Consider the following 20,679-nt stretch of genomic DNA (forward strand, 5'->3'; position numbering starts at 1 on the left):
CTGTTTTTCCTCGATGCTTTATCTTCTACGTGGATTGAGTCTATTCTCCTTTGATCTCCTCCCGAGCTTTGGAAGGCACACACCCCATTTCATGTGTCTCTAATGTTTTCCTTTAAAATTTTATTTTATTATTTTTTAATCTTTTTTAAATTTTTTTAAGATTTTATTTATTTATTTGACAGAAAGAGACACAGCGAGAGAGGGAACACAAGCAGGGGGAGTGGGAGAGGGAGAAGCAGGCTTCCCGCGGAGCAGGGAGCCCGATGCGGGACTCCACCCCAGGACCCTGGGATCATGACCTGAGCCGAAGGCAGACGCTTAACGACTGAGCCACCCAGGCACTCCTTCCTTTAAAATTTTAAAAGCATTTTTTAAAAGATTTTACTTATTTATTTGAGAGAGAGAAAGCACAAGCTGGGGGAGGGGCAAAGGGAGGGAGAGAAGCAGACTCCCCACTGAGCAGGGAGCCCAATGCAGGGCTCGATGCCAGGACCCCGGGATCACGACCTAAGTCGAAGACAGACAGGCAGACACTCAACCAACTGAGCCACCCAGGCTCCCCTTAAAAGCATTTTTAACTTGTATTTCTTGGTGCGAAGTCGCGAGTAAAATAATGAGCCAAGAGTCTCCCTAATTAAATCAAGAAGTGAAACACATCCCCAGATAATGTTGATAAAATTACAGATACGGGTGGCCGTTATTGCTCGAATCTGGCCCCATGCTCGGCCGGGAGATTTCTGCACCTGTTAGGAAGATGGCCCTGGGCAAGGAGGGACCCCGAAATGAATAGACAGTTGACCCTCAGACAACACAGTTTTGAACCGCGCGGGGCCATTTATACACGGGTTTTTCCAGTCGATACAGCACTCTAAGTGCATTTTCCTGTGGTTCTCTCACTTTATTGTAAGAATCCAGCCGGAATATAGAAAAGACGTGTTCATCGACTGTGTGTGTTAGCAGAAGGGCTTCTGGCCGATGCTAGGCTATCAGTGGTTAAGCCGTTGGGAGGGTCAGAAGTTGCACATGGGTTTTCAACGGTGAGCCCCCCGCCCCCACATCACTTGTCATCTGGACTGTGACAGCCTCCCGACACCTGGTCTCCCTGCTTGCACCTCCCCCTTACAATCCCCGCTCCAGACACCACCAAAATGGCCCCTTTAAAAACAAATAGAATCATGTCACCCTGTTGCTTAGAACCCTCCAGAGCCCCCTAAATGCCTCCCAAGGCCCCGCGAAACCCAGCCCCTGCCTTCCTCTCTGTGCGCACCTCCGACCCCTCGCCCCAATCCTAATCACGCTAACCTCTGGGGGCCCCCAGAGCCTCTGCCCAGAGCCTGCGGGCCTCTTGAGCCACGCCAGCCTCCATGACCTCTCCTCCCGACCTCCGGCCTCCCCTCTCCGAGCGGAAGCGACAGAGAGTCATGGTCAGGAGCTCAGACCCTGGAGCCAGGTTTCCTCGTTCGCAGCACAGGGGTGACGGGAACCCTTCCAGTTCCTCGTGGGTGGTTACCAGAAGGATGGGAGTCAAGATGCATCGAGTGCTCAGAGCCTGGCAAACAGCTTCGCCAGGACAACGATGTTAGTTACTGTTGCCATGTCCTGCAGGCCCGCTGCTAACATCCGTAGGCCCCCTGCACACAGGCCCGCACCTCAGCTCCCCCTCCACTTCCGCTGACACGGAATGCTAATTCCCGCTTGCTCAGCGGGTTACAGAACTTTGAAAAACGTTCTCACGGGCCAGGAGGGGCTCGGCGGTGCAGTATTTGCGACATGCAGGCCCCTACAGCCTCACTTCCCACAGTACTTTAAGGAGGCGCCCCCGGCGGGGAGGCGGGGTATGGAGTCAGGCTTGAGGAGCCCTGGCCTAGGAGCGCCGGCCTCCTGCCTCCGGCTCTGTGCCTCCGATTCCCTGACCCCCCGGGATACGGAGCCACGGCCGCCCGCCTCTCTTAGCCCCTGCCTCCGTATCTGTCCTTCATCGTCCCGAATTGCTAGTAGATCTGGGCCCCTGAGTCTCACTTAACCTCAGACACCTGCAACTGCACCACCAGACTCTGTGTCTCGCGAAGAAGAAATGCCTCCAGTTAAGCCGTAACATGATGCTTTCTTAACGCTTAAAATGTGTATTCTATGTGAATTTCAGGCCCCTTGAAAAATCACCCTGGCGCATACCAGGGGCAGAAAGCTATACGCAAAATAAACTCCAGTTGTCCTATTTCCAACATGTCTTCAGTCTGACTCCTGAATCACGTCCTGATCGAGTTACCGATGTCTTCCACGTTTGCCACCCGATCCCGTGCTCTGTGCGATGGATCACTGATCATCGATCATCAGCGGGGGGCCCTGCTGAGGCAGCAGTTCCCAGGAGCCCCCACGACTGTCCCCAGTGGCGCCTCCCAAGCCGCTGCTCCTTTCCCTGTTCTGCAGGTGCTGGCCTCAGGACGGACTCTCAGCGCTCACCAAATCTTCACCCCACTACTTTGTTTTTGTGCCTTTCTAAACGCCTTAGACTTTTGTCTCCACTTGAAAACACAGTGCAAACTTTTTGAAGACTTTGTAAGAGGGAGATGTAACCGATATAAGGCTCCATAGGTTTAACAGGGACATGCATTTACCGTAAACCGATCCCCAACAGAAGTGTACTTGACATCCAGCGCCTCACATTGATGCAATTATTTTTTTCTCGTGATGAGAACTTTTAAGATCTACTCTCTTGGGGCACCTGGGTGGCTCAGTTGGTTAACCATCTGCCTTCAGCTCAGGTCATGATCCCAGGGTCCTGGGAACGAGCCCCACGTCGGGCTCCCTGCTCAGTGGGGAGCCTGCTTCTCCCTCTCCCACTCCCCCTGCTTGTGTTCCCTCTCTCGCTGTGTCTCTCTCTGTCAAATAAATAAATAAAAATCTTTAAAAAAAAATCTACTCTCTTAGCTTGGAGACTTTTTTTTTTTTTTTTTTAACCAGACTTCTTTTCTGGAGCAGTTCAAGGCCACTACATTGAGTGGAAAGTATAGAGTGTGTCCATTACACCGCCGGGGCCCCCCCACGGTCAACACCTAACCCCAGCGTGGTGCGTGTGTTACAGTCAGTGAACCTACACAAACTCATCATTATCACCCAAGGCCACACTTTACGGTGGGGTTTACTTTTGGTGTTGGACAAACGCCTATCACGACCTGGGTTCACCATGACAGCATCACACAGAATAATGTCACTGCCCCAAACATGCACTCTGCTCTGTCTGTCCATCCCTCTCCCCTCCCCAGCCCCCCGCACCCGCGGCCCTTTTTACCGTCCCCAGAGTTTTGCCTTTTCCCACGCATCCTAGGGCTGGAATCACGTAGTGCGTGGCCTTTTCAGATTGGCTTCTTTCACTTAGCATTATGCAGTTAAGTCTCATTTTTGTCTTTTTGTGGACTGAAAGCTCATTGCTTTTTAGCGCTAAACAATAACGTATTGTCCTGATGGACCACAGTCTATTTATCCACTCACCTACCACGGAGCATCTTGGGTGCTTCCAAGTTTTTTTTTTTTTAAAGATTTTTTTTTATTTGTATTTATTCATGAGAGACAGAGAGAGAAAGAGAGAGAGGCAGAGGGAGAAGCAGGCTCCCAAGGAGGAGGGAGCCCGATGCGGGACCCTATCCCAGGGCTCTGGGATCATGACCTGAGCCGAAGGCAGACGCCCAACCATCTGAGCCACCCAGGCGCCCGGGTGCTTCCAAGTTTTAGCAGTCCAGAATAAAGCCGCTATAAACGTCATGTGCAGGGTTTTTTGTGTGGACCTAGGTTTTTGACTCGTTTGGATAAATACCTAAAAGTCCAATTGTGGGACTGTATGGTGAGCATGTTTAGTTTTATAAGAAACTGCGATTTTCTTCCAAAGCGGCTGCATCATGTGGCATTCCCACCAGCAGGGACTGAGAGTTTCTGTCTCCCCACATCTTCGTCAGCACTTAGTATTGTCAACATTTTGGATTTTGGCCATTCTCGTAGGTGTGTGGCAGTGTCCCGTTGTTATTGGGGTATTTGCAGTTCCTTAATGACATGATGTGGAACTTCTTTTTATATGCTATTTGCCAGCTAGATATCTTCTTTGGGGAGGTGTCTATTTGGGTCTTTTGCCCAATTTTTTAATCGGGCTGTTCTTTCTTTTATTGTTGAGTTGTTGCTTTTTTAAAAGACTTTATTTATTTATTTGAGAGGGAGAGAGCACACACGAGCAGGGGGAGGGAGAGGGAGAGGCAGACTCCCCACTGAGCAGGGAGCCTGACGTGGGGGCTCGATCCCAGGACCCCAAGATCATGACCCGAGTGGAAGGCAGACACTTAACCAACTAAGGCACCCAGGTGTCCCCTAAGAATGCTTTGTATGTCCTGGGTAACAGTCTTTGATTAGCTGTGTCTTTTGCAAATACTTTCTCCTTGTCTGTGGCTTGTCTTATTCTCCTGATGGTGCCTCCTGCAGAGCACAAGTTTTTAATATTAATGAAGTCCAGCCTATCGATGACTTCTTTATCAATCATGTTTGAAAGTTAGTTCTACCTTTGGACGTTTTGATTACCTGAACCAATAGATTCCCTTTTGGTTTCAGTAGAGTTGGGTTTTCTGTTATTTCATGTTTATTTCCTTAAAATGGACTCTGGGCACAGCACACAATAAACCATGGACATCTTTACAACTGTTAATATAATTTTTAGGATTTATATGTATTTTTCTCTTTGAGAGGCTTTTCTTTTTGAAACCGACATTCAGCTTCACAACTCAGTTTGATAAAAGTTATTTAGAGTTACGTCAGGACTTCCCCACTTGGGGGATTTTTCTTTTACTACATCTCTCAGTGACTGCAAATACTTTTAAAAGGAATTAATAAAGGAGAAGAAAGAGACACAGTTGTATTTCAAACCCAAGCATTCTCAGAAATGTGATTCTACTGCCCTTCCCACACACAAAAAGCACCTTGGATATTCATACGATTGTTGGGACATAGTGCTTTGCTTGCTGTCAGAATCATAGACCCCGTTTCTCTGTCTTCCGGCATTTAGGGCCGCAGAGAAATCTCGGGCCAGGCCAATTTTTGTTCCTTTCTAGGTGACCTTTAACGCTGCCTACATGTATCCTTTCATGATGTGGTTCTTCAGGATGAATCCAGGTTCGGCTGGCTTTTAACATCTTACTAGGATGCACTGTGCCTTTTGACCAGCGGACACAGGTGGACCCATGCCCAGAGCAGCTTGCTCCTCACGCAGACTGTGGACTGGGGCGTCTCGGCCACCAGCTCTACCGGGTCATTGGAAACAGCCATTTGCCTTACCCGGGACATCTCGAGCGTGTCCCCTGCACCCTTCACTCACTCCGGCCCCGTGGCAGTCCTGCTCTCCCATGTGGGCTTCGATTCTCTCTGCGCATTTTGAGGTTCTGTGCAATTCTCTCTTTTCTCCCCCAAATACATGCTGGCGCCTTCGCGGCCCAACCTTTCTATGTTACGGTGCTCTGCTCCTGCTTCCAGGAGAATTCTAGTGAAAACCTTTCTGAAAATCCCACCCAAATCCTACAGTAAGTATTTCTCCAGTGTTCTTTTCTTTCTCTCAGTCTTCAGGATGATGTGCCCCGCCCCTCGTTTTGCAGGAAATTTTCAGAATCCCTATGATTTGGGGTTTTTTTTTAAGTTTATTATTATTTTTTGAGATTTTATACATTTATTTGAGAGAGAGTGTGAGAAAGAGAGATCATGAGCAAGGGGGGTGGGGGGCAGAAGGAGAAGCAGACCTCCCGCCGAGCAGGGAGCCCGATGCGGGCCTCCATCCCAGGCCCCCGGGATCATGACCTGAGCCGAAGGCAGGTGCCTCACCGACCGAGCCACCCAGGCGCCCATGGAGGAGGGCTTTTTAAACAAGTACTGACAACAGAAATGAGCAGATGATGAGGGTCCACCAGCACCCTCTTAGTTTCCTTCCAGGAAGGCCCTTCCTCGAGGGCCCACTGGGAGCGTGGGGGCCACCGCACGCCCGCTGAGCACAGCCCATTTTACAAAACGCTCCTCACACGGTCCCATTTCATCCGCACGACCTACCACACAAGACATGGGGTCACTCCAGCTTTCACGCCCTCAAAGCCACAGGGACTCAGGCTTCGGGGCCTGGCTGAGTCACAAAGCCGGCGAGGAGCTCACGGGGGTGGGGGGGGGGATGCTGAGAGCTGCAGGTGCATGCAGGAAAGGAGCAAGAACACACACTGACCTCAGGCCACTTCCTCTGTGTCAAGCTCCCCACCCCCTCCACCGTCACCTCCTCTTTGCCCGGTCTCCCGCTTCTCTCTTATCTCTCCCCAACCTTTGTACCTTGCTCCGGGCTTGTTGGTTTTTTTTTCTGGACCTGGGAACCCGGGCTTACTTTCACTCAGGGCTTGCATCCTTGTGGCTGCCTCACCATGTGCACTGGAAAGTGCTCCCGCTTCGTGGGGCTCTCCCTCATCCCCCTGTCCCTGATCTGCATCCTGGCCAATGCCCTTTTGCTGGTGCCTCAGGGCAAGACCACCTGGACCAACGTCAACCAGCTCAGCATACAAGTCTGGCTCATGGCTGGCTTCTTCGGCGGGGGCCTGATGGTGAGCGGACTGGACACCACTGGGCAGCGGGGTCCTGAGCACGCGCAGAGGGGAGAGGGGCGGGGCCGGGTGGCAGTGGCCTGGTGGAGGCCTGGAGCCTCCCAGGCCGCCCCCAGATACTGAGCACCTGTGAGTTCAGCACCTGAGCTGAACGTGCATGGGAAAAGAGAAGGAAGGAAGGAAGGAGCCTCTAAGCAGCTTCCCTTCTGGGTAGGGAGGGCATCCTACCTGTCCCTCCCAGCCCCTGCCCTGCAGCAGATGCTAAGACACCGCTGGGAAGAGCTAGCTGTGGGGGCGCTTATCAGGGCAAGCTGATCACGGGCATGGAGTGTGGGTATGGGGACGCTGGCGTCAGGAGCAGGGTCACCTCCAGGTCCCCTCACTCGCGGCCCACACTTCTGGATGCCCACCCGGTGCTGCACCAACCCAGAACTCAGGTCAGCGTGCTGGAGAAGGTGCCCAGGTCTTCCCGGAGACTCGCACCTGTCACAAGTGGGGGCAGGGGAGACGTCTCTCCCGGACCTCCTCCCCTCCACCCTCCAAACCCTCCCTGTTTGGGGGAACTTCTGGAAGGTCAGGGTAGTTTAACAGCATCGTGGGATGAAGACAGGAGACCTACCCAGCAGGGTTCCTCACTACTCAGATGAATCCCCCCCCACCCATGGATGAAAGTCCCTGGATGGACGAAGGTCCCTTCCTTTGCCTCTTTCTCTGGCCACAGAGACGTTCCTCCCTACACACTCCCCCAGTGTCACACTGCACTCCTCTCCAGCCCGCCTGGGGGTGGGGATCCCCACGCCGGGCATGCCCCCCACCCATGCTCATTGCCAGCTGCGCTCTTCCCACCTCCAGGCCCTGAGCCGCTTGCCGGCACAGTCAGTCCCTGCTGCTCCCCGGGGACGCAGGCCACGTCCCTGCTCTCCCTGGAGCTGGGTTCCCGCTGCAGAGAACGCAGTATCACGGAAGCGGGAACGGGAGCTCCATGAGAGCAAGGACTGCCTGTTTCGCTGGCTCCGTGTGCCAGGTACCTGCCTGGTCCAGTGCCCCTGTACTTGACGGGCACTCGATTAATCCTCGGTGAGCAAAGTAAACAAATGAGCAAGATGGTTTCAGACAGGAGTAGGTATGACCAAGGACAGGAAGCAGCATGCTGGGGGTGGGCACTGTTTATAGCATTTTTCTTCTAAACATCATTTTCTATCCTCTTTGAATTTCACGTGTAAGCAAGAGAGTATACCTTTTTTTTTTAAGATTTTATTAATTTATTTGACAGAGAGAAAGAGAACACAAGCAGGGGGGGAGTGGCAGGCAGAGGGAGAAGCAGACACCCCGCTGAGCAGGGAGCCCGATGCAGGGCTCGAACCCAGGACCCCGGGATCAAGACCTGAGCCGAAGGCAGACGCTTAACCAACTGAGCCACCCAGGTGCCCCAGCCTAGTGAATTTTTACAGTGAACCCACCATGTACCCAGCACTCAGACCAAGATACAGGTCATTACCAGAATCCCAGACAGGCCTCCCACACCAGGCTTTACGCCCATGAGAGTCCCCACTACCCTGATTTCTAGCCCCGTAGGCTAGTTTTGCGTGTTCGACACTTTATATAAATGGAATCATCCAGTATAACAATTTTGTGTCTGGCTTCTCTAGCTCAACATATGTTTGTGAGGTTCTTCGGTATCATTAGGTAGACACGTAGTCTATTATTTCTGGTGCATTCCAGTGTGTGAATGGACCGCAATTAATTTAAACATCCTACTGTTGATGGCCTTTTAGATAGGCCCCAACTTGGGTTTATTACAAGTAATGCTGCTATAAACCTTCCTGTAAATGTCTTCAGGTGAAGTTCTGTTTGCGTGGCTGTTGGATGGATACCTAGGGGGTGAAACTGTTAATTCTTAAGGTGTGCAAGTATGCAGTGCTGATAGATATTGCCAAAAAGTTTTCTGAAGTTCTTATCCCACGTTCATTCCCATCAGCAAACTCGGAGAGCTTTAGTTGCTCCATACCCTGCTGGATTTAGAAGGTCTCACTGGTTGCTGTGCGGAGGAAGAGTTGGAGGGGAGCTGGTGACGTAAGCGCAGACGGAGGTCACTGCGGTTGTCCAGGAGAGTTGATAGTGGCTGAGAATGGGCCAGGGGCCAAGGAAGCAGACGGGAGCTGTAAACTCAGGGCTTCCTTCCGCACTTACCGCGACCCTTCTCTTGACACAGAGTAAGGCAGAGCAGCTCGGACAACAAAAGGAACTTAAACACTTTAAGAGAGTAGAAATCTCAAAGAGGTAGCTGGTCGTTCGAAACTGGTCAATCCCAAATTCTAGGTGTCTTGGGATCCTGGAGCTTCCCAGTTAAGTGTCCTACCCAGAGAGGTGAAGCAAAGGGGCCAGCACTGGTTCTAGACCTGCTGGGGGACATGAAAGAGAGGAGAGGGAGCATCCAGCAGAACTCCGCTCAGCTCCCTGTGAGGTCACGATGCAAGAGATAACAGGATCAAAACCCTCAGCGCCACCTCTAGGGAGAAACAAAATGCTGCCTGGTACACTCTGTACCACACTGGGCACACAGGGAGGCAAAGATCAAGAGAGCTATAGAATTCCAGAGATGGGCGAAGAACCTGGCGCGGTGCAAGAGATTAAGACTAGAGCCAAAGCGAGGAGCCTCGGATGCCTTCCTGGAGCTCAGCCGCGGTTTGTTTGCTTTTTTTTTTTTTTTTTTTTGGAGACTTTATTATTTTAAGACTTTATTATTATTTATTATTTTAGGGTGGGAGTGTGTGTGTGCACGTGAGTGGGGGGAAGGACAGGGGGAGAAGGAGACGAGGAATCCCAAGCAGACTCCACGTTGATCACGGAGCCCGGCGTGGGGCTCGATCCCATGACCCTGAGATCGTAACCTGAGCCGAAAACCAAGAGGCGGACGGTCCACCGACTGAGCCACCCAGGCTCCCCTCCCGGAGCTCAGTCTTGATGGGCTACTCTCTGAGGACACCCTGAAGGCTTTGGGCAGAGAAAAGTCCCCGTTGAAAGCTACGTTCACTGTGGTGGGAGCAATGGAGGATGGAGTGTTCAGCCGCACAGGGGCAAGAGATACAGACGACTCATAGAGAAGCTGAGAAGGTCCTCCTTGTGGGAGGTGATCGGGGACGGGACCGTGCAGAGACAGAAGGACAGAAAGATTAGAGAATCGCTAAAGGAAAAGTCGAGAAGACTTGAGGTCTGGCTGGGGGTGAAGGATTCCAGCTTTCTAGTGTTGGTGACCTGAAGAATATTAACACTGATGGAGACAAAAAAAAAAAAAAAAGTCACAGGGAGGTGAACTTGGGGAGCTCTGGCGGACCTGCGAGGTCAGTCTGAGGCTGGCTGGTTTGAGCCGAGACACTGAAAGGAGGTAGATTTGAATCTGGGGGCGAGTACTGTCCCAGAGGACAGGGTTGGGCTCTGGGAGGAGGGGCACAGGAGGAAGAAGGACAGGAAGGTGCAGGGCTGGGCCTTGGGAGTCCCTACACTTCCCATCAGAGCATTCACTGACACCCTCCCCCCCCCCCACCCGGTCCCAGCTCACCAGACACTCCAGCACCACTGATCCTTCCTGCTGCCGAGGGGACCTGTACTGAGCCAGTCTTGACCTCAGGTCGGCCTGTTATTTCATTAAATCCTGAGCACAGCCCTGTGAGGTAGGTCTTGAAGACCCACAGAGATGAATCAATTCACAGAGTGTGAAGTGAGCACAGGGTGGGCCTCAACCCCAGGCCCCCTGACTCCGGCTCAGTGGGGCACCTACTAGGTGCCAAGATTTGTGGAGGCTACCATTGGGCCCTGCCCTCGTGGAAGCTGCAATCTGAACACAGGTAAGTAGGCACGTAGATAATGATAAATAAAGTAGAACCCAAAGGCTCTCGGGGAGTAATGGAGACAAGGTCTTCCCATGGTCCAGAGGGCTGAGGGCATCCCAGGCAGCTCCAGGAGGAAGATGAGCACCCATGCACGATGCCCGAACCGTGTGGAGGATGGGGTGGGGGGCTTGCTGTCACACCGACCCTCCTCCGCAGGTGCTGTGTCCGGGCATCTCAGCGGTTCGGGCAGGGGGCAAGGGCTGTTGTGGTGCAGGCTGCTGTGGAAATCGTTGCAGGGTAAGCTCCAAACGCGGGCAGGACTCGGGCTGGGTCTCTGAACCCGCCTCCGCAGAGCCACACCTGAAGCCACGGTCCCCCTAGCCCCGGGAGCTCCCCCCCAGCAGAGTCCCAGCTCTGCCTCGCCCCTCCCTCGCCCCCCAACTTCAGCCTCAGTGGGCCTGCAAAGGGAGCCAGGACTCCCACGAACCTCCGCGAGGCCCAGCCCCGGGCTTTGCCGGGAGACGAATTTCTCCCGCGCCTCGAGCCGGGCGAGGTAAGGTGCGCGCACGCGGGAGGAGGCGGCCCCGCTCACCTCCCCTTGCACTGCGCATCCAGATGCTGCGCTCCATCTTCTCCTCGGCCTTCGGGGTGCTGGGGGCCATCTACTGCCTCTCGGTGTCGGGAGCCGGCCTCCGAATTGGACCCAAATGCTTAACGGACCGCGGGTGGGATTACCACTTCAGAGACACCAAGTAAGGCTTCGCGCGCCCCCCTACCCTGCCTTTCCCACCTGGATGGGGAACTCGGGGACCCGGGAACGGGGTGCGCCTTCGCGGAAGCCACCTCCACGTGGGCCAAACCCCCCTCAGCGCCTGCGCGGGGCTGGAGGGAGGACACTCCGAGTGCCCTACCTCTCCCACGTGACCCTGCCCCCCACCCCGCAGAGGCTCTTACTTGCAGAACCGTACTCTGTGGAATTTGTGCGTGGAGCCGCCTGGCGTGGTCTCCTGGAATGTGACACTCTTCTCGCTGCTGGTGGCCGCCTCGTGCCTGGAGATCGTGCTGTGCGGGGTGCAGCTGGTGAACGCCACCCTCGGTGTCTTCTGCGGCGATTGCAGGAAGGAGGTGGGGCGGCGAGGGCTGGAGCTGGAGCGAGAGCCTCCGTGCTCCCTGGCTGCGTCCTCACCTTCTCTTTTCCGCAGGGCACCCCTCGCTGAGGCTGCGCTGACCGGCCTGCTCGCTCTTGGACGCGCGCCTGGCCCACCCCGCCCTGGAAATAAACCTTTGAACTCGCCTGCGCGTCTCAGATGATGCCTCCAGATACAGAGGGGCCTGGGGGCGCTCCTCTTTGGGCCCCCTGCAAGTGTTAGCTAGGAGTTACTGAGCTGTCGGTGTGCGCTCAAATACAGTGGTAAACAAGACCGGCAAGTTCTGTGCGCTCAAAGAATTTTAACAACCCAGGGGTCTAAGATGGGTACAGTTTTTTTGAAAAGGCAGTGGATTACTTCACTTTTTTAAAAAAACACGCTGGTAATGGGATAGGTGTTGGCTGCTGGAGGGACTTTTTTTTTTTAAGATTTTTTATTTATTTATTTGAGAGAGAGAGAGAGAGAATGAGAGATAGAAAGCACGAGAGGGAAGAGGGTCAGAGGGAGAAGCAGACTCTCCGCCGAGCAGGGAGCCCGATGCGGGACTCGATCCCGGGACTCCAGGATCATGACCTGAGCCGAAGGCAGTCGCCTAACCAACTGAGCCACCCAGGCGCCCCTGGAGGGACGTTTTAAGATAAGGTGAAGTCTGAGAAAGTGGAATTGGAGCTGAAATCTAGTGAATCGGTTAGCCAGCTGGGTAGCTGGGGGGTTCCAGGTGGGGAGCAGCAAGGACAAAGTTCCCAAGCGGAAATCCGTACTTGGAAAAGCCACTCTTTAACTGTTGTAGGGAAAGGAAGGACACTGTGAAAAATAAGCTTTAGAAAATGAAAGTTTAAGGGGTTCCAGCTTTATCGTCTCCTAACTTGGTAGAAGTTTCTCTATCTGAGGTCACTGGTAGTTCGGAAAGGAAACAGTCTGAGCTCTTAATGAGGACGAGGTGTCTGCAGACGCCCTCAGGAAGCCAGGGACTTCCTTAACTCGGGCGCAGAACTGTGCTTAAGGGCATTTTCCTTGGGTCCGTACCTTTCAGTGGCCTGCCAGGACACCTGAGCCCAAACCCGACTTTGGGCCTGGCCCAGTGTCAGGCTGGGAGGAAGACAAGGAGACAGCAGTTTCCTACCCCTGAAACAAGCCAGACCAGAGCCAAGACAGAGAAGCTTTAATAGCGAGTGGTGGGATTGGCCCCGGGGCGGGCGCCCTCGTTAATTGTGGCAGCAGAAAAAGCGCACGTCGTTCAGGGCGGTGTCATCCAGGAGGCCCCTCGGCCGCTCCACCTTGGTCTGCAAACCGCACATGCCTTTGGGGCAGGGCTTACTCCATTCTCCAAAGTTGCCCCAGGCCAGGCCGGGCCCCTCCAGCTCCGTGTGGTCCGAGCAGCGGAAGCGTACGTTGTTGGCCGCCGTGTTGTCCACAAGGGTCTTGGGGGCCTCCACGCGCAGTGAGAAAGCCTCGAGGAAGCCACCGCCGGGGCACCACAGGGGCTCACTCCACACGCCCCACCTGCGAGGGAAGGGGAGAGGCGCTGCCTCTGGGTCCTCCCCACCCCCATTCCGACCGAGCCTTGGGGACTCCTCAGCCGGTGCTGCGGGACCCGGGTGGGTGGGGTCCGTCACCCGACCTCCACCGAGGGGCAGAGGGGAGGTCTTCCACCCACTCCCCAGCTCTAAACTGCCCCACAGCCCTGGAGGAACATTGTAGCGGGGAGGGTGGGCGTGTAACAGAGGGTAAGGGGCACAGCCGCATCCTGGGGGCCCTTGGCCCCTGTCCCGCACCTTCCAGACTGGGACTCCACGTGCGTGTTGCTCTCCGCGTTCCCGCCTGAGCAGTGCAGTCGGATCCCGTTCAAAGCAGTGTCGTCGCCAGGAATGCCTTGGGGGGGCTCCTCCTGGGCCGGGAGAAGCAGAGGAACAAGGACCAGTTAAAAGATTGCTAGCCTGTGTCCCCGGGTACGGGGTCGTGCGTCTCCCTCCTCGGAGACCGAGGCCTGAACCCCCACCTTGAGCGAGAACCCGCTGGCAAAGGATCCATCAGGACACATCTCAGGCCGGGCCCAGTCGCCCCAAGGACCCCCATTGGTCACTTCGATGACCGAAGTGTAGTCACTCAGGTGGTGGGCTTGTGCGTGTCCGCAGCAGGTAACCCACAGCAGGAGCCACAGCTGGGCTCTGGCCCCCCTCTCCATCCTGCAGCCTGTGAGCTGGGCCCCGTTCGCAATTTATACCCCTCTCTGCTGCTCTGAAGGCTCTGATTACGGAAGGGCCTCCCGGATTAAGTGACACCCGAAACTAATCCGTTCCGGGAACCCTGCAGACTCCATTCTCTGCTCGGGAAGACAAAGAGAACTGACCATTTGAATAAACCACCCCCTGCTGAACATTTACTCCAGGCTGTGACTTGTGGTTAAGTCCTGCAGGCCTTGTTATTCAATCCTCATAACTAGTATAGGAGGTGGGGATTACCCTTTCTATTCCGCAGGTGTTGGAACCAGGGCGTAGAAATGGCAAGCAACTTGTCTAAGGTCAAGGTCAGCAAGCTGGCAAACTCCCAGCTCCTACACTGGGAAGTGGAGAGCCTAAGTCTAGGGCTGGAAGTGATGCTCTGAAATGCTGCACAGGATTGGTCAGCAGCAACCTTAGGGACCTCCAGGATTTGAGGGAGCATTAGAGGGAGAGATGGGGCAAGAATCCAGAAACTGTGGGAGCTAGAAAGGATCCTCATAGGGGTTGGGGCCCTGACTCCCAGAGAATCTGGGGTACCCCTTCCCCTGAGAAGAAAGTATACACAGACAGGAACAATTCTAGGAAGTTTATGGACAGGGGATTGAGAACCCCCTAGGAGCAAGAGATGCTGTTTCTTCTGGCGTTTCCTGGGTCCTTCCCCTGAATGTTGTCCTAGCTATGACCACCAGGTGGACTCCTAATTTGGGAAGAAAAAAGAATGGCTCATCTATCACGGGGCACACCACCCGATTTGCCCGCTCTCCACACTTTCCTGTGTTTATTCAATATATATTTATATAGCAACAATGTATTTGGGCCCAGGCAATATTCTAAGTGCTGCAAATAGAACAGCAACCGGGAAAAACGAGGCCCCTGTCTTCATTGGAGCCCACATCTGTGTGGGGGAGACAGACGATACATTTTCCAATGGACCTTGAGCTGTGTGAAGGTTCTGTTGTCTCCTTGAGGCCTAGTACAGGGCCTGGATGCAGAAATAGTTACTAAAGTTTGGTTTGAAGAATAATGTGGGGGGCGTGCTTGCCTGGCTCAGTCCGTAGAGCATGCAACCCTTGATCTTCGGGCCATGAGTTCATCCCACGTTGGGCATAGAGATTACTTAAAAAAAAATAAAATCACACACGCGAAAAAATGAATAACCGGAGAACCAGAACCAATCTGGAGTTTAAAAGGAATTAAACCACAAAAATGTAAACAGTTAAAGCCTAACATACAAAGCATCCAGATCAAGACAGGTCCCCTGAAGACAGGATTGTGAATTTAAAAGTGGGTGCTTCCTGGATCCCAGTTGCCCTATGTTTGAACTTCATAGGTTAAGAGTTACGGAGCAATTGTGGTCAGCTTTTCCATGTACAGTGTTTGCACATACGATATCAGCTAACCCTCGGATGAGATCGACAAAGTACCTATTATTTATTGTCCTCAATTTACGGCAGCGGGAATTCAAGCCCAGTAAGCGTAGGGCCCACACCCACTGCTGGGTGGGGGAGCCGGTTCTCACCCCAGCCCCTCTTCCCTCTTACACAGCCTGGCCCTACACATAAGGCAAGCGCGGAGACAAGTGGTTGCTGCTGAATCGGCCCCCCCCCCCAATCTTCTTCATCCTGTTCTCCGCTGGGATGCTGCCCTCTGGGGCAAAGAGCACAGGGGAAGGGGACTTAGTAGGTTAATTATTAACCCTTAACAACTTAGGGCACCGCAGGCTTCTCCCGAGGCGCAGGGACAAGGGCTGGCTTGGGGCTGGAGAGGGGGCGATGGCCCCAGCAGCGGCCGTGGGGGTCGCGCTGCTTCCGCTGGCCTCGCGGCGCTGGGTCCGCCACGCGATTTCTCTCGCGCTCCTCTTGCTGCTGCTTCTTTATCTCTGCGCTTGGAGCTTTCGTGAGTGGTCCCTTCCCTCGGCTCTGGGAGGACCCGGGAAGCCAAGCGCTGGGAAACTAGACCCCCTCCTCGCGCCCTCACCGCTGGGTCTCGCCCCTCCCCAGGCGCCCTCTCAGGCTGCAGATCCGGGACACAGTCGTGCATTCCCGAGGGAACATCGCCTGTCCAGGTATGCTCGGCACGGGGCTGGGACCGGGAGCTCCGGATGGGGCCCCGATCGGGGGCAGAGGGGCCAGGCTGAGGATCTGGTGACAGGCGGCGCGTCCCCTCTCCCGTCCGAAGCCAAGTACAGCAGGAGAGACGCCAGCCGTAGGACTCATTTCTGCAGGGCCCCACTGGGCTGCGGGGCGAAGCAGGCCCCGCAGGCTAGGGGTTCTCCTCCCGCCCCCTTCCGCCCGTGTCTGCCCCCAGGTCCCGCGGCAGTCGGGTCCCCTGGAGGCCCCCGAGTGGGAAGAGCCTCAATGTGTGGGCCCCCAGGGGGTGGTGGGCCGCGTGATGTGGCCGTTCCGCGCCAGTCTGAACCCCGAAGGGGATGTGGCGTTGTCGCAGTACCTAGCCGGATGGAGGGCGCTGGTCAGGTGAGCGGTCTCGCGCCCCCCCCCCACCCGGCGCCCGCCTCCCGGGGTCCCCCGCCCCCTCTCCAACCACCGCGCTCTGCCCGCCACCGAACACGCAGGTTCCTAACTCCCCTCGGCTCCATCTTCGCCTTCGCCACGAGCGAGGCCTTCGCTAAAGTGACAACCCTCGAGGCTCGGGTGCACGGCCCCGAGGCGGCGCACTACTCCTCGCTGGTGGCCATGGTGGCGTGGGAGCGGCGGGAGGGACTGCTGGAGCGCCCCGGGATCGCCCCCCGAGACACCACCAGCTCCTCGGGCTCACGGATCCTGCTCTTGCTGCACCGAGCGCTGCGCTGGTCCCAGCTCTGCCTCCACCGGGTGGCGACCGGGACGCTCGGAGGACCGGACGCCGGCGCGCAGTGCAGCGACGCGTACCGCACGGCCCTGGGCCCGCACCACCCCTGGCTGGTCCGCCAGGCCGCCCGCCTAGCGTTCCTCGCCTTCCCGGGTCGCGACCGCTGGCTCGAGCTGGCGTGCCCGGGCGCCGGGGAGGCGGAGGCGCGGGCCGCACTGGTCCGGGTGGCGGGCACCCTGGAGGATGTCTACAACCGCACCCAGGGCTTGCTGGCCGAGCGCAGCCTCCTCCAGCTGGCCTGAGGCACCCCCCCCGCGGCCGGGGCCCGCCGAGACCCGAGCGCCCCGCGTCCAGCCGGGCGGCCCCCCCCACCGCTGTCGGCCGGGGGCCGGGGCCGTCGAAGCCACGGCTCCGCGTGACGTCACCGCCTGCAAGGCCCGCCCCCGGCGGGGTGGGTGTAGCGCCCCTCCCGCTCGGCGCAGTCGCGGGGCGAGGGGCGGGGCTGTGGGAATAAGCGTGGTTGGGTGGCGGTGGATTTAGGGCGTCTCGTGTGATGACGGCAGGCGCTTAAGGGAAACAGAAAACAATGGATGTGGGAAGATGTGTCATCCCTGTTCCCGACAGCTGAGAGACTCAGGCTCCCCCGGGCTCGCTCCCAGCCACTCCCAAGGCAGCGTGCCAAGGCTCCAGCCCAGAACCCCGGCCCCGCACAGCCGGCTCCTTCCTGGACGCCGCCACACACGCCGCAAATGCAACACGTCCCACGCGGATCCCTCCGCTCCTCCCAGAACTGCACCTCTCCGTGTGTCCCCCGTCTCTGCCAATAAGTGGCACCCTCTCCTCTCACCTACCCAAGCCTAAAACCGGTGCGTCAGCACTCACACCTAGCGGGCACTCAGCTCGATAATGTTCGTTCATCAAAAGACGTCCTCGGCCACTCCCACAACAATAATGAACGGGAAAGTGTGTGGCCATTTCACACGCTGGGAACTCTCAAATTGGGAGTCCAGCCCATTTTCCCCCTGCACCCCAGAATCCCCCTATATATACAGCTACTTATTAGATATCTATCACCTGGATTTTTACAATAGCCTCCTAATTGTCTCTCTGTCCCATACTCGATTTCCCTAATGTGTATTTTCAGTAGAACAGCCAAAGTAATCTCTTAAAATATAGATCATATCCCATCACGCTCAAAAACTTCCAGGGGGGCTCCCTGTTGCACTCGGATGAAAAAAAAATTTTAATTTCAGCAGTAAATGTCATATTTTGGATCATATTTTCAGTTGAGATCATATTTTCAGTTGGATCATATTTTCAGTTGAGAATGGATCATATTTTCAGTTGAAAATGATGAAAAGCTTCATAAAGGTCCTACGTGATCTGACTCTGTACTAACCAAACTGACCTCTTCGATTTGCATTCAATATTTCAGGCATGATCCTGCCTCAGGATCTTTGTACCTGCTCTTCCCTCTGTCTGGAATGCTTTTCCCCCAAATGGAGAAATGACTTCCCTCGTTAGTACCTTCTGGACTTTACTCAAATGTCTCCACAGGGAGACCTTCCCTGATGATTCTTTCTAAAATTTCAACACACACACACACACACACACACACACACACACACACACAAACACACACAAACACACACACACACAATTCCTATTTCCCTTCCCTACTCTGTTTTTTTTTTCTTAATATGAGTCACTATCTAATAACATGCTGTATGTTGTACTTATTTGTTTTGTTTTCTTTCCATTGAGAAATGGAAGCTGCATGGGGCAGGGAATTTCTAGACAGAAATTTGTTCCCTGATGTACCTCCAGTGTCTCAAACAGTGCCTGTCTTCTAGTGGACATTCAATAGCTTTTTGTTAAATGAATGTCTGAGCACGAAAAGATGGCCGGAGCCCAGAGTCCAAAAGAAAAGAGGAGGTTGCACAGTAATGCAAATATACTTAATGCTGCTGAATCATGCATCAAAAATGGTTAAAATGCTGAATTTTACATTATGTAATTTGTATTTTACTACAATAAAAAATTAAAAAGTAAAGAGGAGATGTGATTCTGGACAGGTAGTCAGGAGCAAGTTCAAGAAGGATGTGACAAACTACCTTACAGAGATAAGACTTTATCTCCAGAGTTCATTTTAAGCAGGGGATTGTTTAGGTCATACTCGCAATTCAAAAACCAGTTCCAGCTGTGGTATGTACAGGACTACAGCAGTCACAGGAAGACCGCTCCCCACAACAATGGCAAAACACACATTCTTCTCAAGGGCACATATGACATTCTCCAAAAGAGACATACATGTTAGGGTCTCAATAAATTTTTAAAAAATTAAAAAAATAAAAATAAAAAAAGATCAGGGGCACCTGGTGGCTCGGTCGGTTAAGCGTCTGACTCTTGATTTCAGCTCAGGTCATGATCTCAGGGATAGAGCCCCATGTCAGGCTCCGAGCTCAGTGGGGAGTCTGTTTGAGATTCTCTCTCTTCCTCTCCCTCTGCCCCTCCTCCCGCTCATGCTCTCTTTTTAAATAAATTTTAGGGACGCCTGGGTGGCTCAGATGGTTAAGCGTCTGCCTTTGGCTCAGGTCGTGATCCCAGGGTCCTGGGATGGAGTCCCGCATCAGGCTCCCTGCTCAGCGGGAAGCCTGCTTCTCCCTCTGCCTCGGCTGCTCCCCCTGCTCATGCTCTGGTGTGCTCTCTCTCTCTGTGTGTGACAAATAAATAAATGAATAAACACATATTTAAAAAAATAAATAAAATAAAATACATTTTAAAAGACTGAAGTCACAAAATATTCTCTAAAAGGAAATGAAACTAGAAATCAGTGACAGGAAGGGATTTGAGAAATTCCCAAATACGTAGAAAAGAAACAACATACTCCTGAACAGCCAGTGGGTCAAAGGAGAAATCACAGGGCAAACATTGTAAGATGAGTGAAAATGAAAACAAAACATATCAAAACTCAGGGATGCAGCATAAGCAATGCTCAGAGGGAAACTTGTCACTGTAAATGCCTATTTTAAAAATGAAGAAAGATCTCAAATTAATAGATCAACCATCCTCCTTAAGAAACTATAAAAAGGGGGCACCTGGATGGCTCAGTCATTAAGCGTCTGCCTTCGGCTCAGGTCATGATCCCAGGGTCCGGGGATCGAGCCCCGCATCCGGTTCCCTGCTCAGCAGGAAACCTGCTTCTCCCTCTCCCACTCCCCCTGCTTGTGTTCCCTTTCTCGCTGTGTCTCTCTCTGTCAAATAAATAAATAAAATCTTAAAAAAAAACTATAAAAGAAGAGCAAACTAAAACTTAAAAAAAAAAGCAGAAGGAAAGAAATAATGAAGATCAGAGTGGAGGGGCACCTGGGTGGCTCAGTCGGTTGAGCATCTGTCTTCTCCACTCAGGTCATGATCTCAGAGTCCTGAGATCAAGCCCTGCATCAAGCAGGGAGTCTGCTTCTCCCTCTGCCCCTCCCCCCGCTCATGCTCTCTCAAATAAATATTTTTAAAAATTTTAAATGTTTGTGTTTCAAAGAACACCAATGAAGGAAGTGAAAAGACAATCTAGAGAATGGGAGAAGATATTTGCAAATCTTATGTCTGATAAAGGCCTAGTTATCTAGAGATAAAAAAAAAAACCCACCTAGGATTCAACAACAGAAAGATAACCCAATTTGGGGGGGACCTGGCTGGCTCAGTCGCTGCAGCATGTGATGTTTGATCTCCGCGTTGTGAATCGGAGCCCCCACGATGGGTGTAGAGATTACTTAAAAAATGATAATAATAAAATAAAATAAAAATAAAAACGGCTAAGGATTTGAATAGGCATTTCTCCAAAGAAGATATACAAACGGTCAGCACGTGAAAATATGCTGAACATCACTAATCATTAAGGAAGTGGGGCGGGGGGCGGGGAAGAGAAGCTACCCAAGATGCCACTTCACGCCCACGAGGACGGCTGAAATAGTGCACAGTGACGGTCAGTGAGGATGTGGAGACATCGCAACGCTCAGGCATGCACACGGGGCTGGTGGACCATCACATGGGGCAGCTGCTATGGGAAACT

The 20,679-nt window shown here is 53.6% G+C and overlaps 3 protein-coding genes across 4 annotated transcripts; 2 read left to right on the forward strand and 1 right to left on the reverse strand.

Moving 5' to 3' along the window:
* The first annotated feature begins 6,302 nt into the window (after positions 1-6,302).
* TM4SF5 (transmembrane 4 L six family member 5) lies at positions 6,303-11,726 on the forward strand. 2 transcript variants are annotated; one of them, XM_028124826.1, is made up of 5 exons: positions 6,303-6,602; positions 10,649-10,729; positions 11,048-11,184; positions 11,377-11,557; positions 11,635-11,726. In XM_028124826.1, the coding sequence occupies exons 1-5, from the start codon at positions 6,426-6,428 to the stop codon at positions 11,647-11,649; spliced, it is 591 nt and encodes a 196-aa protein (XP_027980627.1). In that variant the 5' UTR covers positions 6,303-6,425; the 3' UTR covers positions 11,650-11,726. The 2 variants fall into 2 exon arrangements, with proteins under 2 accessions (XP_027980627.1, XP_027980628.1); XM_028124827.2 differs by lacking the exon at positions 6,303-6,602 and adding an exon at positions 8,038-9,287 and having other exon boundaries at positions 10,157-10,729.
* A 999-nt stretch (positions 11,727-12,725) lies between these two features.
* Positions 12,726-16,294, reverse strand: VMO1 (vitelline membrane outer layer 1 homolog). Its single transcript, XM_088028029.1, has 4 exons — positions 15,035-16,294; positions 13,580-14,918; positions 13,356-13,468; positions 12,726-13,083 (listed from the first exon to the last, which is right to left on the reverse strand). Exons 2-4 carry the CDS (start codon positions 13,763-13,765, stop codon positions 12,786-12,788), a joined length of 597 nt encoding a protein of 198 aa, XP_087884155.1. The 5' UTR covers positions 13,766-14,918; positions 15,035-16,294; the 3' UTR covers positions 12,726-12,785.
* On the forward strand, positions 15,575-16,912 carry GLTPD2 (glycolipid transfer protein domain containing 2). Its single transcript, XM_088027044.1, is given in 4 exon segments — positions 15,575-15,734; positions 15,737-15,867; positions 16,110-16,276; positions 16,375-16,912. Coding segments are annotated over 4 exon segments (996 nt in total).
* The last annotated feature ends 3,767 nt before the right edge of the window (positions 16,913-20,679 follow it).

The sequence above is a fragment of the Eumetopias jubatus genome, unplaced genomic scaffold, assembly GCF_037043125.1.
Source record: "Eumetopias jubatus isolate StellerSeaLion01/CBP00866 unplaced genomic scaffold, mEumJub1_p1.0 scaffold_10, whole genome shotgun sequence".
Classification (NCBI taxonomy): Eukaryota; Metazoa; Chordata; class Mammalia; order Carnivora; family Otariidae; genus Eumetopias; species Eumetopias jubatus.